We start from the raw sequence: 26475 nt of genomic DNA on the forward strand, positions 1-26475 counted from the left end.
ACCAGGATCTTTTTGCCTTCACTTGGGAAGGAGAACAATACACCTGGACAGTAATGCCCCAGGGTTTCACAGAAGGTCCGTACTTTCCACGCAACTTTTTTTTTTTTTTTTTTTGAGACAGAGAGAGACAGAGCATGAACGGGGGAGGGGCAGAGAGAGAGGGAGACACAGAATCGGAAGCAGGCTCCAGGCTCTGAGCCATCAGCCCAGAGCCTGACGTGGGGCTCAAACTCACAAACTGTGAGATCGTGACCCGAGCCGAAGTCGGACGCTTAACCCACGGAGCCACCCAGGCGCCCCTCCATGCAACTTAAAGGCTGATTTGGATGATAGAAAGTTTTCTGTTCTCTCTCTCCTAATTAAAAAAAAAAAAAGCTTTTCTGTACACTCTACTTTGTTACCATATGTACATAATTTACTTCTCTGCTCTCCTCAAACCTCTTCAAAGGAGGACAGCGTCCACTTGCTAAAACTTTAAGCCAAAAGGGACATTAAATTCTCTCTCTAAGAAAATTGCAGTTTGCTCAAAACCAGGTTCAATATTTAGGGCACCTGATCTTGGAACAGGGGCTACACTGAGATCTAGAGAGGGTTCATGGCATCCTGACCTCCCCCAAACCCCAAAGTAAGCACCATTTATGATTAGATGCCACATGCTTGTGTCCAGTCTGGCTGTTAGTAAGGTTCCTGTGCATGCCAGACTCAACTTCCTGGAGGCCAAAGGAAACCATCTTGCTGATATTTCTACCAAAAATGCTCAAGGAAACCAAGAGCCAAACCTCTGTCATGGTCCAAAGGGATGTTCTTCCAAATGATAATCTAGAAAAATTTGACAAGAGATGCCTAAGAATTGGCCCCAGAGAGGGGAAAACAATATTGAAAATCTAATCATTGTTCGTTAAGAAGAGACGACTATAGCCTGGGCCAAATACAGTCTAGTCCTGCCAGACTCCAAAATTCCCATTATTGACCATAGTACATACTTCAAATCGTTGGTCTACTGATAAAATGATAGCCTGTTCGAACCAACACTGGTAAGGAAGTATTAATGAGGTCACCAAAAAAAAAAAAAAAAAAAAAAATGCTCGCCTCACTTGTCATACCTCGGGATGGCCATCCATACCAACTCTGGGCATTTAAAATTGCCCAATGGACATTTCCAGGCTTGGCAGATGGACTTTATCTAGAATGCCCCATCTCATGGATATAAATACGTTTCAGTTACGGTTTGCATGTTTTCTCACTGGACTGAAGTTTTCCTTGTAGATAGGCTAAGGCCTCTTTTGTTGCCAAAATCCTATTAAAAAGGTTTTTCCTGCTTGGGGAACCCCTCCCATGCTTCACAATGGTCAGGGAACTTATTTCACCGGTCAGGTGCCCGGAGAGGGTTGTGCTGTTCAGGCAGTTCTACAACACTTTGACCATGCAATATCAACTTTAGTCCTCAGGGCTAATCAACACACTAATGCATCATCAAGACTCAACCGGAGGGCGCCTGGGTGGCTCAGTTGGTTACGCGCCCGACTTCAGCTCAGGTCATGATCTCGAGGTTCATGGGTTCGAGCCCCACATCGGGCTCTGTGCTGACAGCTCAGAGCCTGGAGCCTGCTTCCGATTCTGTGTCTCCCTCTCTCTCTGCCCCTCCCCTACTTATGCTCTCTTTCTCTCTCTCAAAAATAAGTAAACATTAACAAAAATTTTTTAAAACCTCACTGGCAAAATTTATAGAGACCCCTCAAATATCTTAGCCCAGAACATTGCCCTTGGTCCTTCTAAATCTTGGATCTGCCCCCTTTGGAACTCATAGACTTTCATCCTTTGAGGTAGTCACAAGGTGCCCGATGCGCTTTGCCCCTGCCTCCTTTTTTTTTTTTTTTTTTTTTAACGTTTTTTATTTATTTTTTTTGGGACAGAGAGAGACAGAGCATGAATGGGGGAGGGGGAGAGAGAGAGGGAGACGCAGAATCGGAAACAGGCTCCAGGCTCCGAGCCATCAGCCCAGAGCCTGACGTGGGGCTCGAACTCACGGACCGCGAGATCGTGACCTGGCTGAAGTCGGACGCTTAACCGACTGCGCCACCCAGGCGCCCCTGCCCCTGCCTCCTTTGATCCACAGCTAGTAAAAGGAGATATATGTCAATATTCTAAAGGCCCAATTGCTTCTATTGAAAGCAATCATGCTTTGGTAGAACGACCTTTTTTTATTTGCTTATTTTTTTTTTTAACATCTATTTATTTGAGGGAGACAGAGCGTGAGTGGGGGAAGGACAGAGAGAGAGACACACAGAATCCGAAGCAGGCTCCAGGGTCAGAGCCATCGGCACAGAGCCCAATGTGGGGCTCGAACCCACAGACCATGAGATCATGACCCAAGCCGAAGTCAGATGCCCAATCAACTGAGCCACCCAGGTGCCCCAGGTAGAGCAACCTTTTTACAGCACACTCCAGGGAGATGAGGATATTAACCCTCACACCCTCACACCTTGCAACACCGAGATTGTTTCCTCTATCGGAAAAGACACGTCCACAACGATTCTCTTCAACTTCATTGGGAGGCCTCCTACCAGGTACCGTTAGCTAACCCTAGTGTCTCCAAACATCAGGGAATTGACTCCTGATTCACGTGTTACAGCTAAAGAAAGCACCAGGGTGCCTGGGTGCCTCAGTCGGTTAAGCGGCTGACTTTGGCTTGGGTCATGATCTTGTGGTTCGTGAGTTCGAGCCCCACATCATGCTCAGTGCTGACAGTGTGGAGCCTACTTGGGATTCTCTCTCTGCGCCTCTCCCACTTGTGCTCTCTTTTTCAAATCAGATAAATAAACTTAATAAATAAAGAAAGCACCAAGGCCCAGTCGGACCTGCACATGGATTGGTGACCTGAACGTAAAGATTTCCAGTAACTGAAGCAGACGACATCCAGTGGAGACAGCTTTCCCAAGATGCGTGGGCCAGGCCTGTGTGCCCCTGTCTCACTGTTGTGTCTTACTATGTTTTCTCCAGACAGATAACACTCCCATCTGATTTCCCAATCCACTGCAAAAAGGGGAAACCTCTCTGATCGTCGGATTTGTTCCCAGAAACCTCAATCTGTTTATGACAACAGCGATCCCTTAATTCACTCTTTAAGTGAATTCACCAGAATCCCAAGTTCCACTGTGTGCCTAGATTGTTCCTGAGGTCCCTTTTATAAGGTTAGAGTACAGAACCCACCAAACCCCATTCCTTGCTTCAATTTAACCCTCCCCTGGGATGGGAAAGCAAGATCTCTCAAATATATATAAATATAAATAATGTCTGTCTGCCATCTATCTATCATCTATCTATCTCCATCTGTATCTATTGTGGGGCAGCCAATATAAATAGGGCCATTTGTCAGCTTCCTGACACACCCATACACCTAGGTACTCTTTTAACACATAATAATGCAGCATCGAAGTCTTGGCTGAAGAGTGCAAATTCTGTATACAGGTCAAGGGGTCCATAGACGGTGCTTGTGAGGGAGCCTTATGCACACCCCCCGGCCACTCCTCTAAATGTGGGGTTTCTGACAATGATGCCCGGCCTGGGGCAACGCCTTGTCTTGACAGCTGGAGGCTAAACGGACAACGTGCTCTTGCCGTGTTTACGATTCTATTTTCTTTTCGTAACAAATCAGAAACCCCTCATTGATCTGTGCCATTTCTTCTCCACAGCTGCCTTGAACAGGAGCTCCCAGGAATTGCTGCTCCAATTCCACAGCAAATACAGGAGCAGCCGGTTAACGAGCACTTACCTCGTTGTCTAAGACGATTGCATAGCCCTTGATTATCTCCTTGCCGAACAATGAAGCAGCTGTGTGATAGCAAACAGCATCTCCTGGCTGCATGTAGGTACATGCCTCAGGGGACGTAGAAACCCAATTGCACAAAATTAGGGCTACAGCAAATTGCACCTGATTCTCCGTGGTCCTTTTTTTTTTTATTGGCTACCTTTGGCCCTCCCGTCCCGACTCCCCTTTATTGGGGTGATGGTAGGGTGGTCCAGAGTTGACGGCCAACAGAGAGTCCTTGAAGATGTCTTTGGTGCAAAAAGGTGATTTTATTAAAGCACGGGGATAGGACCCAGGGGCAGGAAGAGCTGCGCTGGGGTCCTGATGGGTAACTGATTATATCCCCTCAGGTTGGGAGGGGGTCAGGGATAGAATAAGTCTCTAAGGAATTTTGGAAGCGAGGTTTCCAGGACCTCGAGGGGCTAGCTGTTGCTAGGGAAACACCATTTATTACCATTTAATAAGACCTCAGTCATGAGACCCTTTAGCTATGTGGGGGGTGGGGGGGCATAAGCTTGGAGTATGATTGCCAGCATATATATTGGGGCAGCTGAGATTTAAAAAAAAAGACTTACAGGATCCTGGACGTTAGGATAGTGTTAAGCTAGGGTTTTCTCTTGTCCCAGCAAAGTGTCATCACTGAGGCCACTGAGGTCCTAGAGGGAGGTTTCAAGGACTTGTCAATGGGCTGTAGGCAGTAAGGGAATTTAACTTTTCATTTGCCTTAGTTTCCCACATTACCATGGCAAGCACTTAAACCCCTCTCCTTTGTTCTTGGGTAGCCAGGAGTGTCCAAGGAATATCACATATATTCCGCCAGGGTGTGTGTGTGTGTGTGTGTGTGTGTGTGTGTGTGTGTGTGTGTGTGGCAGCCTGTATTTTATCCTCAGATTGCCCCAAGCTCCGTCATCACCTTCAGGCCTAGGGGCACAACTCAGAACCATCATACAATTTAGAATCGTCATGTTGCCTTTAATTACGTTTTATGTTTCATAGCATCACTTTTAAGTTTTGTAGCCGTTGCAGGTCAAATCATTGTAGAAATGATGTGCCCAATAAGGTGATGCCATTCAATGCTTTGAGATGATCTCCAACCTGAACGACTTTGAAAAGATAACAGACTCCACTCCACAGAGGAAATGCCTGAGAGTCCTCCCTTCTACCCTCCTGGTTACAGATGTGGCGTCAGGGGTTTCCCATCTGTGTACTTTCCCTCCAATGTGGGACGTGCCACCCGGGAAGGGTCCCTCCTGGCAGGAAGGGACAAAAAAGCCACTGAATTTGGAAAACGGGACTCTTGATCATGGATGCTTTTGGAGTGGGGAGAGGAAGGAGATTTTGATCAAAAGGGTTCCCCCTTTTGTGAGACTGAATAAAGAAAACCTCATGTAAAATAGGGGAGGGGGGACCTCTCTGCCAGAACACTCCTCCTCAGTTGCAGACCCCACAGGAAGACTCTTTTTTTTTTTTTTTTTTTAACTCTCCCAGCAGGAGGAACATAACCATTTTCTCCTCCCCTCCTCCAATAGCCCAGCCAATGAAAATCCATCACCCCCTCCTTTCTTCCAATAGAGTTTCTTTCAAAGCAGCCCCTCTCCTCTCCCTCCTGTGTCTCTAAAAAGTAGAGTTCCTGTCCTTTGTTCCCTGGACTTGCCTGTGGTTTTCCCATAGCTTGCTTGTCCCGAGTAACACTTCTCTGCTGTTCCCGAATAAACCCATTTTGCTGGTAAAATAACCGCCTGTTTTGTTTTTCTGGTCGACACAGGCTTTGTGCCTCTGAGGTCTGTGAACCAAGCGGGGAAAGCAGCTGCGGTGGGCAAACGGCGAAGGGCTCTGGAAGAATCTGGCCGCTGGTGCGCTGGCGCTGGCCGGGAGTCATCGGCGCCGGGCCGCTGTTGAGCACAAACTTCGGGCCACCCGTAGGGGGCGGCGGGCGGGCTGGCAGGGCCTCCGGCCGGTGTGACGGTGGGCTGGGGGCACCCGCGGGGCTCGGGACCGGGAGCGGGGCTTCCGGGGCGCCGTGAGTCAGCATCGGGGTGGAGCGGGACGGGGATGGGCGGGACAACCCTTATAAGGCTGGAGGCCGGGCCGGGCCTCAGCTCCGCCGCCGCCACCGCCGCCTGAGCCGCCGCTGTCCGCGCTGCAACCAGTGAGTCCCCCCGCTTGGGCCTCCGGGGGAGGGGGGGGGCGCTTCCAGAGGCCTCGGGGCGTTCCCGGCTGGAGGCCGGACCCCCCCCCCCCCCAGCTTCGGGCCAGAGTTCCTGGAAGGCCCTGCACCCCCGCCCCCCTTGCCACCCCCGCGCCGGGATGGGGATCCAGGGGACCCACGACGCCAGCGGCGCGCGGTTGGCTCTCCGGGGCGGGGGCGGGGGGGGGCTCGGCGCCTCCAGCGCAGAGACCTGCTCCCACGGTCCCCGGAGCGCCCAGAGCCGGCAAGGGGACCCCAGGGAGGACGGATTGGCGCTGTCTCCCGTCCGTAATCTCCTCCTCCCAGACCCTAACAGACTTCTCTCCATCCGCTCCAGTGCCGCCCTACACAATTGTCTACTTCCCGGTCCGAGGTAGGCGCCCTGTGCCTGGCAGCCGGGGGAGGCAGAGGTTGGGGCTGCAGCCCACGCCCCTCGCCCACCTGGGGAGCACCCCAAGACCCCCACCCCACCCCTCCATCATGTGGGTACTAGCTGGGGCCTCCTTCCCTGCTCCCCTACGCTCCCTAGGCCCGAATATCTGCTCTCTCCACCTTGGCCCGTCCCCTCCCTAGTGTCCAGGGGGGTCGTCATCGGAGTCCCTGCCTCCACGGCCCCTCCCCAGAGTGCTCTGAGGCTGGGGTCTCCCCGCATCCCCCCACCCTGTCCTCCCCTCCCCAGGGCGCTGTGAGGCCATGCGCATGCTGCTGGCAGACCAGGGCCAGAGCTGGAAGGAAGAGGTGGTGACCAAGGAGACCTGGCTGCAGGGCCCGCTCAAGGCCTCCTGTGTGAGTGGCTGCCTTGCCCAGAGGGGGGCCGGGGGCTGGGCAGCGTTGGGGGGGGGGGGGGAGCCAAGCTCCGCATCTCTGACGGAGCTGTGCCGCCCCCCCCCCAGCTGTACGGGCAGCTCCCCAAGTTCCAGGACGGAGACCTCACTCTGTACCAGTCCAATGCTATCCTGCGACACCTGGGGCGCACGCTTGGTGAGTCTTGAAGCTGCAGGTGGCAGGGCGGGGGGGCGGGGGGGGGGGCAAGCATCAGTCAGTGCTCCCACACATCTCCTTGTTGCCCCCCTCTGAACCTCCTCCGTTTAAATCAAGCTGCCTGGTGAGCCCTGTGGGATGGTGGAAACAGAGGCACGAGGAGGTTATGTCACTTGCCCCCCAGTCAAGCCTGGGTCTGCCTCCTGCTGAGTTCTGAGCGCCTACCGTGCGTCAGGACCGGCCTTCCGTCCTTCCTTCTCCACGGCTGTGCCCACAGGCAGCCACATGGCCTGCCAGTGGCATGTCAGGCACCCAGTCATGCTTTGGCTGACTTTCTCCCCAGGGCTATACGGGAAGGACCAGCGCGAGGCAGCCCTGGTGGACGTGGTGAATGATGGGGTGGAGGACCTTCGCTGCAAATACGCCGCCCTTATCTACACCAACTATGTGAGCCTGGGCGCCAGGGCTGGGCTGGGCACGGTGGAGTACAAAGAAAGGCTTGCCTCCCTCCGGCCTGGGAGGGCTGGGCTTCTTAGTGGCGGGGGAGGGGAAGGATCTGTAGCCAGCTTCTGGGAGCAGGTGCTGGCCCTTGGAGGTGCAAAGTATCCTGACTTGGAGCACATCTGAGGACCCGGGGCCGACTTCGCAGGGCATGTGCGTGGCCGTGGGGGAGGGAGAGGGAGCGTGGCAGGAGTTGGCACTGGCGGGGCAAGAGGCCCAGATCCTCGGGGCCTCGAACTGGCTGGCTGGATAGTCCCCCGATGGCAGCGGGGAGCCATCGAGGCATCTTAAGCAGGGCCGGGTATGGATGTGAGATCTAGAAGGATCTTCCAAGACTTCTGGAGTAGATTGGTGGGAGACCACGGCAGAGGCGGAGAGGTGGGGGTGGGGTAAAGAAGAATCCACGGCTGAGCTGGACAGGGTGTGGTGCGGCCCTGGGGATGGGAAGTGAGCAGGGGGGCACTGGGGCTCCGGCCTGGGCGGGTGGTGATTCACGAAATAGGGCAAAAGGAAGGGGGCGTCTCAGGGCTGGGGCAGAGGCTGGGGTGGGCAGCAGCGTGGGGGTCAGGAGGGTGACACGCGGTGGTGTCTTTCTGGCAGGAGGCAGGCAAGAAGGAATATGTGAAGGCACTGCCGGGGCACCTGAAGCCTTTCGAGACGCTGCTGTCCCAGAACCAGGGGGGCCAGGCCTTCATCGTGGGCGACCAGGTGAGCGTCTGGCTCTGTCCTGCCCCCCCTGCACCATCCCCTTCTGGCGGAGGGGAAACAGGCGCAGGGGGAACTCAGGAACCCGTGGCTCAGCAGAACGGGGCGGACTTAGGGAACGGCTCAGACTCCCTGGCTCCCACGCTCCCGCCTGCTGAGCCCCCTGCCCCCTGCCCCCTGCCCTGCAGATCTCCTTCGCAGACTACAACCTGCTGGACCTGCTGCTGATTCACCAGGTCCTGGCCCCCGGCTGCCTGGACTCCCTCCCCCTGCTCTCGGCCTATGTGGCGCGCCTCAGCGCCCGGCCCAAGCTCAAGGCCTTCCTGGCCTCCCCTGAGCACGTGAACCGTCCCATCAACGGCAACGGGAAGCAGTGAGAGTTTGCAGCCCCCTCGGCGGGAGGTGGGGGCTGCCTGCCCCCCTTTCCTGGGGACCAATAAAATTTCCAAGCGAGAAGCATTGCTGCGAGCATTCAGTTTCCTGGGGAGGGGCTATCACATCCTCAACAGTCAGGTTTGAGGGAGGGATGGGGCAGCCAGCTAGGACGCTTGAGTCCTAAAACACATGGGCGTATCTTCTTAGGGCCTTCAACCCAGTCTGCTGAGCTCCAGGAACAGGAATAAAGAGACCGAAGAAATAAAAAAAAAAGCAGTAAGAGAAATGAACTACGGTTTCTGCCCCGGAGATGCCCACAGTCTAGAGAGAGAGAAGAGGCTCACTTAATATAAAATGCTTTCTGGTTTCAGCAGGGCCACCTGCCACAGGGCCTCCCCCCCGGGGCAGCGGAGCCCAGGAGCCGAGGGGCCCCTGGGGAAGGGGGCTGAGGGTAGGAGCTGAGTAGCTGTGTGCGGCCCAGGCTGGGTCAGTGGGAGGAGGGGCAGTCACTGCTGTTCCGGGGGGGGGCCCTCCCGGCTCCCCCCTGCGTCTCGGACACAGGAGCAACCCTGCGCGATCCGCTGGCTCTCCCACCGCCTTGTCTCACCATCCACATTCCCCGGGCAGAGAGTGACAGGCGAAAACGACCCTTGCCAGGGGGAGGGGCCTCTGACGCATTCCAGTCAGTGGTGGGCTGGGCGCAGGGTGGGCAAATCAGTCCCGGGGCGGCCGCTGCCCCTGCGAGATCCCAGCGCTGTCCTCCCCAGCCTCCAGGACAGGTGATGGCAGCCTGGGCCCCGTGTAAGGACGACGTGGAGCAGAGCCCCCGCTAAAGTGTGGCGAACACGTGATGTGATTGAGCAACGACCCTGCGGTTTTACACTGCTGGCATTTTAGAGCTCTTGTTAACTACAGCATAATCTGACCCATCCTGTCTGATCCCTCCTTTGTTCTCAGGCTAAGGGAATCCGGTCAGCTCCCAGCGTCATCCTGCCTCTGCAGGGGATCGGGGAGGGGTTCAGAGAGAGGGCCGTGGGACTACCCCCCCCCCGCCCCACGCTGAAACCAGGCCCCTCTGTCTCCCCCAGACCGGACCCTGAGAGCGGTCAGTGACGGTCAGCTAGAATCCCCTCATTTGGTGGTGGAGGAAGACCCTGAGCTAAGGGAAGCCTCCGGAAGCTGAAGGGCCCAGCCCTCTCCTTGGCGCGGACATTCGGCAGCAGGCCGGAAGGTGGCACAGATAGGTGGGCCCTGTCCGAGGACCGTGGGCACAGCTGATGGTGCTCCTGCAGGGCAGCACCTGGGCCTGGCCGGGTGATTTGGCCACCGGTCAGGGGAAGAGCCCAGGGGGATTTCAGAGCTAGGCCAGGCCCGCTCCTTCCGCCCTTCCTCGGGCAGCACATCGCCCTCGCACATCTTGTCCTCTGCATCCTGAAGAGCCCGGCCCTGTGGACCGACGGAGACCGGTCTGCCCTCCTTTTTCCTCCACATCAGTACCTTACGTTCCTCTTCTGGGAGCCACGGGCCTAGCTGCCTTCTTGAGCAGCAAATGGGAGTGAGCGGTGCTCTTCACTCAGACTTGCTGGCGAGGGGGTTGGCTGCTCACTTGTGTTTGGCAGAGACTCAGCAGGCAGGGGAGAGGGAGGGCTTCGTGCGGGGATAAAGGGAGGCTTCGGGTGTGCCCTGAATGGAGGCTGCTGGCCTGGGGAAGCAGTGAGCGGGCTCGGTAGAACTGGTGGGGGGGGTGGGGAGCAGAGGTGGCTTTTTCTGGTTGGTCTTTAGGAAAAAAAAAAAAAAACTGGGGAAACTATCACTTGTGAATGAAGTCCTGGACATTCCGGGCAATTGTCACCAGGCTCGCTGCCTGGCTTCCTGCGCTGTCCCCTAGAGCTAGCAGTCTGACTTCCCGCAGGCGCGCCCCACGGCCGCCGGCTTCCTGGCTGGTTATTGCAGACAAGAGGTTGGTTTTCTGGGCGGGCTGCAGCGGGTCGCGGGGTCAGAGTTCTGTTTTCCCCTGTGGTCTGGCCACTGTCTGTTGTGTTCCCAGCCTCTCGTCTTTCTGGAGACCGGGGACCCCAGCCAGCTGGAAGCCTCTTCCTCAGGCACTTAAAGCCAAGCGGAGAAGCATCTTGCAGGGAGAAAACAGGAGCCTACACATCCTCCTTTTGAGGAGCTGCTCCTGGCCGTTCTGAGCCCTGGGGGAGCCCGGCCACTTGACCACGAGGACCAGTCTGGGTCGCCCATCGGAACACCAAGACAGGGGTGGTGTGCCAAACGGCACTGTCCCCAGGCACGTGGTTCCTTCAGGACCCGCTGAGATGGCCCTGAGGCCCCGGGAGGTCCCAGGAATTTGGAAGAGGCCAAGACTGGGGGCCTGGCACGGGGGGCGTTGGCGAAGAGGTTTAAGAGTGGGTCTGTGGGAATGCCTGTCCGGAGGATCTGGCTGCAGAAGAAGCCACACAGCTGGGGCTGGTGACCTCCATCAGGGGCTGTCGCTGCATCACCCTTCCCCAGCAGACCCAGTGCCCGTTAAGTGGGTTTTCAGGCATCTGTGTCAACTAGCAAGTGGTAGGTCTTCACTTGGCCCTATTCAGTGGGTGGGGCTGCGTAGCCTGCAGGCCAGGGGAGGGTCCTCATACTCAAACCTTGAGACCCCCTGCACAGCCCTCCAGCTCAGCTTCTGGAGCGTGGGCAGAGGCCCACAGCCCAGTGGAAGACTGGAGGAATCCCCTGGGAGAAGCGGAAACTGACATGTAGGGGCCCTGGTGACAGGGTCTGTGTTTGATAAACCCTCAGCTTTCCCGCTCACCCCTGACACGACAAATATCAAAGGACAACAGATAATCGCCAGACAGTTGAGAGAAATCTCTCACGTAAAAGAGAGACAGCAATAAACGGGGAAAGAAAAAGAACTCAGAAAAGATAGGGACCGTGCAGGTGGTATCAGAAAAATTCAAATCAGCTTTAATCATTATCTTCAGGGACATAAACAAAGATATTACATCCAGGAGGTAAGAAAGGGAGGCTATTGTAATGTTTATTTATTTTTGAGACACAGAGAGACAGAGCATGAATGGGGGAGGGGCAGAGAGAGAGGGAGACCCAGAACCCGAAGCAGGCTCCAGGCTCCGAGCTGTCGGCACAGAGCCCGACGCGGGGCTCGAACCCACGGACCGCGAGCTCATGACCTGAGCCAAAGTCGGCCGCTTAACCGACTGAGCCACCCAGGCGCCCCAAAAGGGAGGTTATTATAAAGAGTACTCAGGAGCTCTTGGAAATTAAAAATGAGATTGCAGAAATGAAAAACCTCAAGATAGAGTTGAAAAATACGCATGAAAATAAAAAAAAAATAATAAAGGCATGGAAAGATAAGAATAACAGTATTATTCCAGGAGGTCCAGAGGGAGGGAGAAAGAAGAGGGTAGGAAAAAAAAAAGTAAAATAAAAATAACGCAGTAAGTTTTCCCAGGACGGAAGATGGGCTTTCAAGCTGAAAGGCGCAATGAGTGCCGAGCATGTTGACAAAAGAACCACAAAGCAGATCATAAAATTCCAGAGTCGTCGGGAAGGAAACGAAGACCCTGCAACCTTCCAGAGGGAGAAACAAACACCACACCCAGGGGATAAGGAATCTGGAACCGCATCAGATAGCTTGTGATTTTGACGTGTGTTCACAGGTAATTTATGCTCTGGCGTCTCTATGCCCTCCTTGTGGCTGCCTGGACGGAGACAGTGGAAGAGACATTGTGGGGCTTCTTAGGTTGAGTCAGGAAAGGTCATGCAGCTTTGCAGTTTCCCTCGGGGACAACTGACTTCAGTCGTTGTGTAAAAAATCCAGCTACCCTGAGGCTGCCACAGGGAGAGCCCCACGTGGAGAGACCAGAGAGGGTAGAGGGGGGAAAGTGAAGGAGGGAGAGAGAGACACCCCAGCCTGACAGTGAGCCACAGCTGTTTCAGACTGCAGCTCCTCCTTCAGCCCCACTAGGTGAGGGAAGAAGCCCTCAGAGTGGCCCCAACAACAAGTGCCATCTGACTGTGGTCACGAGACCCTGAGTAAGAACTGGGTAGGCCCATTCAACCCCCAGATTCATACTCTGACAAGGTGTCCTTGGAAGGGGATGAGAGAGAGAGAGAGAGAGAGAGAGAGAGAGAGAGAGAACATGATGAAGACACACCTGCTCCCTGCTGCTCCCTGCTGTCCGGACCTGGAAGTGACACTCTTCACTTCTGTCCCATTCAGATGCAAGGGGGTTCTGTGCCCAGGAAAAGGAAATGAGTTTGTGATAATCTAGTCAGGGTCCACCATATACAATCACAGATGCACGCACATATAGGATGTGGACATGTAATGGCAGTGGCATCATAAACAAGTTTGAAAAGAATTATTTAATATTAATAAAACTAATACATCGTATTGAGGAAAAGTACTGGATCCTTACCTCACACCATATACAACAACATCCAAATAGATCAGTGGTTCTCAATGTGTGTGTGTGTGTGTGTGTGTGTGTGTGTGTGTGTGTGTGTGTGTGTGATTTTGTATCCAGGTTACATCTGACAATGTCTGGAGACATTTTTGTTGTCACAACTTGTGGGGTGCTCCTGGCACTTAGGGATGCTGTCAAATGTCCTATGATGCACACAGGACAGGTGCCCACAGCAAAGAATTATCCAGCCCCAAATGTTCAATGTCAAGAATGAGAAACCCTGAAGTAGGGTTTGTCTACATGTGATGAGAAAAATAAAATATTAACAGAAAAAAAAAAAAGTAAGAGACTCCATGACCTCGGGCTTGCGATGACATTTAAAAAAATTTTTTTTTAATGTTTATTTATTATTGAGAGACAGAGAGAAAATAGAGGAGACAAAGAATCTGAAGCAGGCTCCAGGCTCTGAGCTGTCAGCAGAGCCTGACGTGGGGCTCAAACTCACAAACTGTGAGATCATGACCCGAGCCGAAGTTGGACGCTTAACTGACCGAGCCACCCAGGCACCCCTATAAATCTCTCTTAAGATGTCTCATGTCAAAGAAGAAATCAAAACCAAAATTGTAAAACTTCTAGCAAACTGTGATAAAGCACCATATTTCAGAATCACTGGGTGGCTCTTCTCGATTCTGCTAGCTTTATAATTAGTCTTGCTGTCTGGTAGGGAAGCTTCCCCCAAGCCTTGTTCTCCTAACCTGGCCTGGCCATTCCTGACCCTGCGTTCTTCTATATAGATTTTAGCATTCGTTTTCCCAGTTCCACGAAAAACTTTGACGGGATTTTGATTGGAATTCAAATGTTTTTATAGGTTAATTTGGAGAGACATATGACATCTTCATATCAAGTCCCCCCCCACCTGGTAAAGCCCCCTGAGCAGCTGGGGTGCTCGCTGGAGGCAAACGTGTGGGATTCACGAAGAAGGAAGAGAAACCATAAATATTGGCTATGGTGTCACGACCTGTTGCAGCAACAGGGCTCCCCTGCCACAGGTCCTTTGTGGCCGTGAGTTTTGTGTATCGGGAGGAAAAACGTGTAACAGAAGATGAACAGTTCAACCTGTTTCCAATAATAAATGTCCGGCGGGTTTTTTTTTTTTTTTTTTTTTTCTCTTTTTGCTGATGAACAAGATAGAGCATTTCTAAAAACCGAACCCTTGAGGGATGGGGAAGACGAGTCTCATGTTTCTAGAAGCTTGGGATTGGTTGAGCGGTGTGTGAACTCTTCCTGGTGTCTGTCACCCCAAATAGCCATCAAGGGCTACACTGGGCAGAGCAGAGACAAGAGCTTTTGTGCGAGAGGACAAAGGGGCTGTAGGCAGGACTCCAAGCGATGATGTGGAGTGGGCAAATGACCAACATGGAGATGTTCCAGACTCCTAGACCTTATGTGCTGGGCATCTGACCGTGGGTGTGCTGCGAGGGAGGGGCCGGGAGGGGTGGGCTTGTACTGGTGCTTGGGACCTGTGCCCAACTGAGAGCTGACGGGTCCCCAACGGGGGAGACCGCAGTGTCCAGTGCTTCAGAACCAGCAGAAGCCAAAGAGGGGCCCTGACACATTGGCAGGCTGACAGGGAGTGGCTCTCGCTCACGTCAGGACTAGCATCTACAGGGTATGCGAGGCATCCTATGCTGGGGCGCAGGGGGGGAGACCTGTGTTAGACGCGTCGTCAATTGTGCTGCTTGCCTCAAATGCACTGATCTGGTCCTGTGTGTACCCCCCTGGCCATGACCGATCGATCTTACTTTCTAAAGTTTAAGTGAATGGGAAAAAAATAGGAAGGTATCCAGTTCAAGGTAGCAGACTACAACCAGAAATCCATCGTGTCCTTCTCAAACGCATTAAAATCAGAGAAGAAACAAAATGTTAATAGTTGAATGCCACACAGATACGAAAAGGGAATTCTGTGTAGGCTTGAAGTAAACCTCTGAAGGAAAAGCAACAAAAACAACAAATGAACAAGAAGAAGCCTGTAGTCTAGCGGGGGGGGGGGGGGGGGCGGGGGGGGGGGGGCTGAAGGCTTGTATCTCAGCCAGGAACACAGCAGGCTGAACGCACAGGGCTTGGGGCCAGGTCCTCAGTCTGTACTCGGCCCTGGAGAACAAACCTTAGAGGTCCCCATGACTGAGGCCAGGTCTCCACTGGCAGCACAAAGCAGGGGACCCGTAATGCCAGGTCACAAATGGGGCCAACCCAGAAAACAGAAGGACAGAATTTGGGAGGGAGGCATGCACAGAGGGAGGCAGTATACTCTGTTTTTGTTTTAGTGGCATACTCAGCAGGAGGATAGACTCTTAATTAGCATTTCCTGAAAAAGAAATTTATGTATGACTGTTAAAAATGCAAGGGGAACTGGTAAAAATAGAAACAAAATGCGTAACTTCCAAAACAAGAGTGGAGAAGGAAATGGCACAAAGAAAACACAGTTAATTCAGCAGAAAACCAAAAAAGAGAGGGAAAAAGAAATAAAGAGAAAGAATGCTAAGTAGAAAACACAATATAATATCGTAATACCAATAAATGTAAATGGGTCAAACTTTTTAAAAGGCAGAGGCTAACTGGGTTAAAATAAAACAAAATGAAATTTAATTAGATGTTTTTAAAAAATGTTTATTTTTGAGAGAGAGAGAGAAAGAGAGAGCTAGCAGAGGAGGGGCAGAAAAAGAGGGAGACACAGAATCCGAAGCAGGCTCCAGGCTCTGAGCTGTCAGCACAGAGCCTGACATGGGACTTGAACCCACGAACTGCAAGATCATGACCTGAGCCAAAGTCGGACACTTAACTGACTGAGCCACCCTGGTGCCCCGAAAGTGATCCACTTTTAAGAGAACTGGACAGGGGCACCTGGGTGGCGCAGTCGGTTGAGCGTCCGACTTCAGCCAGGTCACGATCTCGCGGTCCGTGAGTTCGAGCCCCGCGTCAGGCTCTGGGCTGATGGCTCGGAGCCTGGAGCCTGTTTTCGATTCTGTGTCTCCCTCTCTCTCTGCCCCTCCCCCATTCATGCTCTGTCTCTCTCTCTGTCCCAAAAATAAATTTAAAAAGTTGAAAAAAAAAATTAAAAAAAAAAAAAAAAGAGAACTGGACAAGATTTCCTGGAGGGAATGTAACTATAGGCCACCCTCCTTTACGAGCACTGATGTAAAACCCGAGCCAGCATTACAGTGAAAGAACAGAACGCATGACCAAAAGATTTGTCCCCGGAGTAAGAAAAGCACGAGAACAGCAGACACACAGCACTACCTAAGGTTTTACGGAGATTAAAACATGTAACCATTACGATGATACTATGAGGTACAGAGATGTCAAGGAACTTGCCCAAGGCCACACAGCTGGTAGGCAGGAGAGCCCAAGATTTAATCCCAAGTGGCTACAATCTGTTCTAGCTGCCTCACTCCACCACACCTTTAGGTCAAACATAGTTTAACAGATTAGAAAAAGGATTGATGTAATGAAGAAGGAAGAAAAACAATATAACATCTGAGATGTAGAAGTATTCAATGAAACCGAGCGCCCCATTCATGCATGATAAAACTGGGCCTTGCAAGGGAGTTTCCCTAATATGCTCAAGGACTCCACCAAAGGCCTTGGCAAACCTCCTACTTACAGGGTGCCATGACAATCGTCACACTTAGGCGCTGTCTCAAGATAAATAGGCCAGAGTCCTCTGGATGTTTTCCCTTCCTGCCTGATGGGAGGGCAGCCCATTTCCAAGGTGCCCCTGGGCAACAAACCAAGCCTCGCCCAGATCTGGGAGGGCAACTCAGATTTTATTGCCTGGTCATTCCATACCCTTAGTGTGTTAGCAAGCTACTTGAAGGTTAAAGGTCATTCCTCTGCCTGCAGCAGAAAGACCCCTTCCATTGTTTGGAGAAGACGTTCTAAGTAGAAGAAGGTAATACAAATATCAGAGAAAAGCCTAGGCAGATACTCTTGTGAAGGTTTTGAGCCTCCAGCTTTATCTGAGACTTTTTTTTTTTAAAGCTTATTTATTTATTTATTTATTTATTTATTTATTTATTTATTTATTTATTTTAAGAGCAAGAGTGAGGGCGGAGAGAGCACAAGCCAGGGAGGGGCAGAGAGAGAGAAACCCAAGCAGGCTCCGCATTGTCAGCACGGAACCTGATATGGGGCTTGAACTCACCGACCGTGAGATCACGACCTGAGCCGAAATCGAGTCGGACACTTAACCGACTGAGCCACCCAGGCGCCCCCGGACAAACTTTTATATAACAGGAGAGTCCATTAAGGGATCCAGATCAGCACTAATCAGGCAAATTGATGGTGCTCTATTCACACCAATGAGAAAATGTTATTAAAACAGAGATCACAAAACGTAAAAGGACAAGACATCACATAAAATTCCTATGTTAAAAAATGTGCACCGTTTTTAAAGTAAAAGTGCCACATGTTTAGCAAGGAACATACAAGATCTGAAAAAATGAGGAGTGACCTCACACTCCTGGGTGGGGAGACTCAGTATTGTAAGGATGGGGATCTTGTCCAAATTAATCTATAATCCAGGGCATTTAGCTAAACGTTCTTTGGGCATTTGCTGTGTGTCAGGCACTGCTCATTTACTGTTCTCCATTCCAACAGATGCTCCTTGAGGGCACAGCTTCTCCTAATTTCCCATTAGGGGAAACTGAGGCACGGGTCATAAAATCACACAGGTAGTAAGTGGCAAAAGCAGGATTTTGAATCCAGGTCCTTAACCTTGAAGCTCTGGTGTTACCTGTAGATAATCACGTTTCTAAACCTATTTGTATCCATATGGATTAATCTCAAAAACATAGCGTCTTGAATGCAAAAAAGCAAGGTGAAAAACTGTGATATAGCAAGATTCATTAGGACATGTACGAAAGCACCAAACACTCATATTATTCCTGTAGGTAAATGCATGTACAAGTAAAGGCATTTTTTTTCTTTAAAGGATTGGAAGATATTATTGGACTCAAGCATTTAGCTCTGGGGCGGAGGGACTTTTGTGGGTTTTTGTTTTTTGGTTTTTTTTCCTGTTAAGGTCTACATTTTTTTTTTTTTTTCTCAACGTTTTTTTAAAATTTATTTTTGGGACAGAGAGAGACAGAGCATGAACGGGGGAGGGGCAGAGAGAGAGGGAGACACAGAATCGGAAACAGGCTCCAGGCTCCGAGCCATCAGCCCAGAGCCTGACGCGGGGCTCGTTAAGGTCTACATTTTTAAGGATCAAATGCTTGTGAAGTGTTTTCAAATCACCTAGAAAACAGAGTGGGAACAAACAAGGAAAAACGATAGTGGGTTTTAAGTCAGGGTGGTGAAAACATATTACTCCTTTCTTTTTGCTTTTCCATCTTAAATTCCTAACAGGAAAGACGTTGATTTTTTTTTTCACCTTCCAATTACAAAACTGGATTATAATATGGAGTAAGCACCTCCCTTGAGAAGCTCTGCGCTGTGGGGTGGAGAAGAGAGATCTGATCGTGCCGTTGTCACAAAGGACCTGGGGCAAGGTTATTAGAGATGGTGGGAGGTGACATTCAAAGGGCTCCTCAGGAGGAGAACGTAAGGAAGACGGATCCTCTGGTGGAAATCAGAGAGATCCTCTGTGTGGCAAGAGCCATCTGAGCTGGAGCTGGAGAAGTCGGCACCTGATCTTGAATGCCAGGCCAGGAGGCTTGGGCTTTGTCCTGAGGACACTGGGGAACCTCCCCTCGGTGGTCTCAGGCAAAGGAGAGACAACATGGATCTGAGGTTCAATCCCACTCACCCCGTGGCGCAGAGAAGGAATCGGAGGGGTCGAGATGTGAGGCTGGGAGACCTCAAGGAAGCTTTGCAACATTCCGGCTAAAAGCGAACCCCGGTCATGGCCATGGGATGGGCAGGAGGGCACAGGAACAAGGAGCATTTGGAAGGCAAAGTTAGCCCAACACAGCAATGGCTTCTGGTTTGGAGGCTGGTCGGGGAGGCAGATGCGAGAAAGTGGCATAGGACGGGACAGGTGCGGAGGGAGAGGGGACGGCCGGGGCCTGGGATGCCTCAGAGGAGGGCTCTCTGGGAGGTGACACTGAGGGGAGCCTGGCAAGTAGGTGCTCTGGATGGGTGGGGACTGAGTGGGGGATCTCAGGTCAGGAACCCTCGGGCTGAGTTCTGGCAGCTGTGTTGCCCGGGGCAGGCCACTCTGCGTTGCTAATACATTCTGTCCTCTTTTGAAAACAGGGGTTCATCATTCCTACGCTCTGGGTTGTGGGAGGATTAAGGAGATAACACATGGCAAGAGTTTCTCATCATCCCATGCCCCACCATCTCCCGTCCACGGCATCCCCAGGCGGCCTTCTCCCCGTGGCCTTGTGTTCCCTTGACCCAGTTAGGGATGAGGAAGGAATCCACCCTCTGGCTCCATCCTGCCCCCCTTCTCCTGCCCCATAGGGAGGGATCCACGGACTCAGGTCGCGGAGGCTCGGATTAGCTGTGTAATCCCCAGCTCTGTCTGGGCAATCTCTTTCCCTGCCCAGGAGTGGGGGTCCCCCGGCTGGGAGCCAGGACTGCTGGGCCCTGGGCCTGGTTCTGCCCTACTCATCTGTGAGACCTCAGACAAGGTGCTGATACTTTAGTACCTTTATTGGGAATACCACTGCCACCTTCAATGAAGGTCACACGAGTGTGGTTGTTCTGTGCGTTTGCTGGAGGAGGGGAGGGGGCACTCTGGAAAGGAAGAAAGGCTTTGATTTGATTCCAGCCCTACCACTCGGCACCCTCATGCCCATGCACGAGAGGGAAAACCTGCACGGGCCTCAATTTTTTTCACGTGTAACGTTAACTCTATCCAAGGCTGCGGTGGGGAGTATCTTTGAAAATAAGGGCAAATGAGTTTCTAAACAGCAGGAGAGACCAGAAGGGATGATAACAGGAAAAGAGAATAGAGGAGCTGGACAGAGCAAAAAGGACATGCTTGTCACGGGACCAGGGCAAGGTCTCAGAGCCAAAGGGTCCCAGAGAACGGATACAGACAAGAGTTAATCAGGCTTCCGCGACTTCGAGGGGAAGGCAAAGGACACGTGACCTCCACAGGGCGGAGGAGCACAGCCACATAAACGGCCCTAAAGACCCAAGAAGAAGGGGTCCCCGGGCAGGGGGTGCGTGCGTGATGGGGTCTGGGCCTGATGACCCTGCGGGGGGAGGGGCGGAGTCCTTAAATGCTAGGCCAGGGCGTGACTGTGAAGGCACTTAGGGGCCACCCCAAGATTTTGAGCAGGAGTGCCAAGGCCCGGGCTCTACTGACGGGCCGAGGAAGGAATGGCTGCGCGAGCTTAGCAGCGCCGGCAAGAGGACGTGCCACTCACCGGCCCATCTTCACCATTTCCACTCTCTCGGTCTCACCCCAACCTAAGACCTCCACCAACAATCCCCTGCCTGGCTCTGGAGCTGTCCCTGCTCTCTGCCGCTAATAAGCAATACTTCCCTGAGCCCAGGGGTGCCCAGAGTGGGGTCGGGGAGAGATCATCAGGCTTGGACTAGGGCAGAATAATTACAACGCGGTCATTAGGGTCGTCGGGCTGCAACCTGCCTGATTTCTCCTCCTCCCGCCATACACCCAGACATACAAGTGCACACTAAATGCAGAACCTGTAGAAAGTGGGAAACACCAGAACCCAGCAAACGGTGACACGCGACGTTTGGTTACTTAGGGTTTGAAAGTCTGGAGTCCGGAGGCGAATGCGAACAATCGGAGCAGAGGAGCGCGAGAGTAAGCGCCACCTGCACCGGGAGAAAGGCGGGCTCCGAGGCCCACGGGACTACATCTCCCAGCAGCCTCTCCGCCCTCCTGCGAGGGAGTGCGGCCGGGGGCGGGGCGAGAGCGGCGCAGGGGACCTTGGGCGCGCAGCCCGGCCCCGGGCGCGTGACGTTTTTCCTCTGCGCCGCCCAGCGCCTCGGTCGCGCCGGTTCTTCAGGCTCGGAACCGTGAAGGTGACAGTGGGAGGTGACTGAGCCGTCTCCCGCGATGCTGGCGGCACGGCGGCTGCTCAGCGGGTCGCTCCCTGCGCGGGTGTCTGTGCGTTTCAGCGGCGACACGGTGAGGCCCGGCCTGGCTCGGGCCAAGGGTGTCTGCGGGCCGGGTCTCTCTGTGCAGCGCCTCTGCGCCGGCCGTCCCTTGGGTCTGTAGTGCCTTCTAGAGAACCCTCCTCATTTCCCCAGCCCGACGGGAAGGTTGCCGCTCCGGCCTGGATGTAGAAGGGAACCGGCCCCAGTGGGAGGCTGACTCCCCCAGCCCTCCGGTTCCTTGGCTTGTCTTAGTTAACAACCGGGCGACATAGCGGGAAATTTTGCAGGTGGCGAAGCATCCCTGTCTCGTTGTTTCCGTGCCCGAGCTTTGTAGAGCTTGAAGGTGCCTCTGCCCCATTTTACAGATGCAGAAAAGCTTTGGAGAGGATGTGCGTCTCCTGACGCCCCATCTAGCGCTCTGCTCCTTGTAGTGCCTTTTAGGGGGTTGGGAGTCTGGAAGCCTGGTACCCTTAGCTCTCAGCTGAGGTGCCGACCACTGGGTCATGTGGAATTCCAGACCCCGCCTTTCATCACTTTTATCCCAAGTGGGTCTCCCATCAGCTTTGTATCCCAGCTCCGGTGAAACGCTTCTTTTGCATCAGTAAACACATTCTGTTCCCAGCAGAGTTAGTTGTATAAGGCCTTGGTTTGACCAAATTTTGGGCCAGCAGGACAGCCGGGCAAATGAATGGACACTTCACACCGGGCTCAGGGAGTTCATAATGCGCTGTGGTTCAGGTGTGGGCTTTGACCACCCACACATCTGAGTTCAGATCCCATCAGCTTTTGGTTGCGTGCCCTTCCATAAGTGCTGTTTGTTCTTGGCCTCAGTTTCCTCCCTTGTAAAATGGAGGAAATCATTCTTGTCTCGGGGTTATGAGGACGAAATGGGGTTTGGGTTGGAAAGTGCTTAGCCTGATGCCTGCCAAGCATCAGTGCTCACTAAAGTGATGGTGGTAGCTGTGATGCCACGAAGGGTTCTGAGGCTTAGGCCCTTACCCTCTCCTCAGCCCAGCCCCGTCTAATCACGGGGACCCGAGAATCTGTAACATCTGGCCTGGCCCTTTGTGACCGCATAACTGGGTTGGGCCTCCTGACCCTTTGTGTCCTCAGACAGCACCCAAGAAAACCTCATTTGGCTCGCTGAAAGATGAAGACCGGATCTTCACCAACCTGTATGGCCGCCATGACTGGAGGTGAGATGCTGCCCTTAGCTCGGTGGTCCTGGAGCAGAGCCTCGTCTTCAATGTCTTCCCCACTCTGTTCAGGCTGAAAGGTGCTCAGAGCCGAGGTGACTGGTACAAGACAAAGGAGATCTTGCTGAAGGGGCCTGACTGGATCCTGGGTGAGGTCAAGACATCCGGCTTGCGGGGCCGTGGCGGTGCTGGCTTCCCCACTGGCCTCAAATGGAGCTTCATGAATAAGCCCTCAGATGGCAGGTGTGTGTAGGGAGGTAGAGATGGGGTTGCAGGAGAAACCTTGGGGGTGGCTGTGGCTTACCCGGGCCTTGGGGCTGTTTCCTTGGAAACTAAGAGTGAAGGAAACATCGCCAGAGGTTAAGTAGGTGGGAGTCTGTTCTCTCCGGGCTTCCTCAGGGGAGACTTGAGGGGTATAAGAATCAACACAAGATTTTGACTTCAGCAGACTCATTGGTCAATTCTGCCTTCTAATTATGTAGCCTTGGGCAGTCTCCTGGTTTTTTTGAACCTCAGTTTTCTTTTTTGTAAGTGGACGTTACATTGTGCAGGGATTAAAGAGAGTGTTCACAAAGCTTTTGCCCCTCACATTGGTCAGCACATAGAAAGCAAATGATAAATGTCAGCTGTTTCACCTCCTTTTGACCCCAGAGATATGGCAGAGGTTCAGGAAGGTTCTTTGTGACCAAGAGCAGAATTTGGGCTCTTAGGAAAGCACAAGGAGACGTTTGGACTGAGCAGAACAAAGACCTTTCCTGTGGTCTTAGCCACCCAAAGGCGTAATAGGCAGTGAGCTCGATGTCATTGACTGTGAGCCAGCAGAGCCTCTAGGAATGTGTTGGGAGAACAGGGAGGGATCGGCTCTCGGAGGAGACATCTTTGAGGCTTCCTTGGGCGGAGTGGGGTGGCATGTAGCTGAAGGCCCAGCCCTGGTGGCCCTGTGGCCTTACGGATCTGCTGGAACCTACAGGCCCAAGTACCTAGTCGTGAACGCAGATGAAGGGGAGCCGGGCACCTGCAAGGACCGGGAGATCATTCGCCACGATCCCCACAAGCTGGTGGAAGGCTGCCTAGTTGGGGGCCGGGCCATGGGCGCCCGTGCTGCCTACATCTACATCCGAGGGGAGTTCTACAACGAGGCCTCCAATCTGCAGGTGGGAAAGGGGAGGAGCCTCAACAGAGGAGAGGGTGCGCTCACATGCTTGCTTCCTGGCATGGTTCTTAGATTGTAGCCCCTGATCTGTCTGGGCTCGACCCGGAAGAGTAGTTACCCCAGCTGCATGCATTGTTAAGGGAACGTGGCCCCCAGAGCCTCCTCTGGGCTCTTTGGACATGTTCCGAAGCCTCAACTCGGGAGGCTTTCCGGGCTCTCTGATTCCTGGGGCAGGGGTGGGCTTACAGGCATTTTTCCTGCAGAAGGGCCAAGGGGTCATTTCAGCGGTTCTCAGCTCAGTGATGCCTGTAGTAACTGGTCCAGGGCCAGAGTCTCACACCTTTCTGTGAGGCTCCTGTAGGGCAGCGAGGAGGGAAACGGAAACAGCACCTGGGACGGCGCCTGGCACATCGTAACTTTGTGTATAAGTGTTACCGCTACGTATTTAAAAACAAACCCCTAGGGTCTTTTCCTTTCCTGCAGAAGTAGGACTTGCTCATTGTAAAGATAGGAAACTGCACACATACACAACACGCAGAAAAACCTTCCACAGATCCACCACCTGTAGGAAAGTGCTTATGAAAATTTTCATTATTTCCTTAGTTTTTCTTCTAAAAATGCATATAGGTGAAGAATTTGTTAAGTGTTGTTATTATAAAAGTAGCATAAACGTTGTAAAAATCCCACCCCTGTCCCAGAGCATCCTCTGGTTATGTCCAAAGGGAGCCTTATCCCTGGGTTTTGGTGAACATGGGCTCAGTGGGCCTGTACCCCTCCCCAGCGCACAGTGTTCCCAGGCTGGGGGGATGGTACCCTCATGTTTCTGTCCCACAGGTGGCCATCCGAGAGGCCTATGAGGCTGGTCTGATTGGCAAGAACGCCTGTGGCTCCGGCTACGATTTTGATGTGTTTGTTGTGCGTGGGGCCGGGGCCTACATCTGTGGGGAGGAGACGGCGCTCATTGAGTCCATCGAGGGCAAACAGGGCAAGCCCCGCCTGAAGCCGCCCTTCCCTGCTGATGTGGGTGAGACCCGGCCCGGTCCTGGGCCTTGTGCTGCATCCTGTGGAATCTCATCTGGCTTCAGGTCCCCATTGGTCATTCTTAGGGGATTTCTGAGTTCCTTCTGGACTGGGGGCCAGACACAGAGTAGGGTGGGTGACAACATAGAGGTTCCATCTGTAGTCCCTCACCCTGTCCCAGTCCCCAGGTCCTCTCTAGCCCCCCAGGGACTAAGAGTAGAGGGGTGAAAAGGCAATGCAGCGCCTGCTAGAGTTTGGGGTCCAGAGGGGGATGGGAATGACCAAAGGGTGAAGGGGGGCTGTGCCACAGAGCACGACCCTGGGACAGACCCCACTGCTGGGAAACCTGATCTACCCTGTCCCCACCCTCTGGCAGCCACCGGTCTCATCCCATTCCTTTACAGGAGTGTTTGGCTGCCCCACAACCGTGGCCAACGTGGAGACGGTGGCTGTGTCCCCCACCATCTGCCGTCGTGGGGGTGCGTGGTTTGCCAGCTTTGGTCGTGAGCGCAACTCGGGCACCAAACTGTTCAATATCTCTGGCCACGTCAACCACCCTTGTACTGTGGAGGAGGAGATGTCTGTACCACTGAAGGAGCTGATTGAAAAGCATGCGGGTGAGCCAAGGGGCCAACCGGGGCCGGAGTGGGGCAGGATGTCCATGAAGAGAGCCAGGGTGGGAGGCCGCGCTGGGCGGGGGGCCGACAGAGGGCCTGGGCTCAGGACTACTCAGGTGTGGCGGTCCCAGCCCTGACCATCCATCCTTTTGGGGATGGACCGGGGCCCCAGGGGGTGTCACAGGTGGCTGGGACAACCTCCTTGCTGTGATCCCCGGCGGCTCATCCACACCACTGATCCCCAAGTCCGTGTGTGAGACGGTGCTGATGGACTTTGACGCGCTGGTGCAGGCGCAGACGGGCCTGGGCACGGCTGCTGTGATTGTCATGGACCGCTCGGTAAGGGCTGCCCACGCTCCCCACCCAGTCCCTGCCTCGTGTCCACCCGGTCGGTACTCCTCCCTGGATCCCAGCTCTTGGATCCCAGTTCATGTGACCTGAGATACAGTCAGGTGGGAGAGAATTCCCCTAGAGAGAGTGCCTAGAGAGGGGTCTGGGCAGTGCCGGATGCCCAGGGACAGTGGAGGAGGTGGCCAGAATGCTGCTGGAATTGGGGTGGGGGACGGGGCGCTGCTCTGGGCGGGCTGAGGCTCTGGCCCCGGGTGACTCCTCACTGTCTCTTGTCACCCCAGACGGATATTGTGAAAGCTATCGCCCGCCTCATTGAGTTCTACAAGCACGAGAGCTGTGGCCAGTGCACCCCATGCCGCGAGGGTACGCACCCTGGGCAGGGCGGGGGCTTCCTCTGAGGCTCACCCTAGGCCTGGGTCAGGCGCAGGACGGAGGTTGGGTGGGCTCCGGACACTCAGTGTGCAGCCGCTGCTTCCCAGCCTGCTCTGGCCTCTCCCGGCCCCGCCCTCTCTGTGGCCTGCACCCCTCGAGGGCCGTTCTCTGCACCCTGGCTGGCGTCATCGGGCCCTCTCTTGCTGCCACGGCTGCAGGTGTGGACTGGATGAACAAGGTGATGGCCCGCTTCGTGAAGGGGGACGCCCGGCCGGCCGAGATCGACTCCCTCTGGGAGATCAGCAAGCAGATAGAGGGCCATACCATCTGTGCCCTGGGTGATGGAGCCGCCTGGCCCGTGCAGGTACTCCCTGCCCTGCCGTGGGGCACTAGGGTGGGGGTGCTGAGAGCCTAGGGCGTGGGGATTTTCAGCTCCGCTTCACACGTTGCCCCCTACCCTCCCCCAGGGCCTGATCCGCCACTTCCGGCCAGAGCTGGAGGAGCGGATGCAGAGGTTCGCCCAGCAGCACCAGGCCAGGCAAGCTGCCTCCTGATCCCGCTGCCCTGGGCTCACGTCTGTCTGTCCAGATGGCTGGACAATAAAGCGAGCGCTGCCCGGTCTCCTGCTGCGTCTTTTCTGTGGTCTTTCTCGTCGCTCTGCCACTGCGGCCCATTACTCGGGGAGGTCTGTGTCCCAGAGGG

General features: G+C 53.7%; 2 protein-coding genes across 3 annotated transcripts; both read left to right on the plus strand.

Moving 5' to 3' along the window:
- The first annotated feature begins 5854 nt into the window (after positions 1 to 5854).
- Positions 5855 to 8831, plus strand: LOC131488262 (glutathione S-transferase P). Of its 2 annotated transcripts, XM_058689849.1 has the most exons (8): positions 5855 to 5957; positions 6334 to 6369; positions 6676 to 6782; positions 6890 to 6977; positions 7321 to 7424; positions 8079 to 8186; positions 8372 to 8585; positions 8766 to 8831. In XM_058689849.1, coding segments are annotated over exons 1-7 (633 nt in total). In that variant the 5' UTR covers positions 5855 to 5956; the 3' UTR covers positions 8561 to 8585; positions 8766 to 8831. The 2 variants fall into 2 exon arrangements, with proteins under 2 accessions (XP_058545832.1, XP_058545831.1); XM_058689848.1 differs by having other exon boundaries at positions 8372 to 8831.
- Positions 8832 to 20928: 12097 nt separating this feature from the next.
- Positions 20929 to 26394, plus strand: NDUFV1 (NADH:ubiquinone oxidoreductase core subunit V1). Its single transcript, XM_058689851.1, has 10 exons — positions 20929 to 21095; positions 22178 to 22260; positions 22333 to 22503; positions 23231 to 23414; positions 24248 to 24437; positions 24838 to 25050; positions 25223 to 25389; positions 25683 to 25764; positions 25992 to 26137; positions 26241 to 26394. Exons 1-10 carry the CDS (start codon positions 21024 to 21026, stop codon positions 26325 to 26327), a joined length of 1395 nt encoding a protein of 464 aa, XP_058545834.1. The 5' UTR covers positions 20929 to 21023; the 3' UTR covers positions 26328 to 26394.
- The last annotated feature ends 81 nt before the right edge of the window (positions 26395 to 26475 follow it).

This window comes from Neofelis nebulosa, chromosome 10 (assembly GCF_028018385.1).
Source record: "Neofelis nebulosa isolate mNeoNeb1 chromosome 10, mNeoNeb1.pri, whole genome shotgun sequence".
Taxonomy (NCBI): Eukaryota; Metazoa; Chordata; class Mammalia; order Carnivora; family Felidae; genus Neofelis; species Neofelis nebulosa.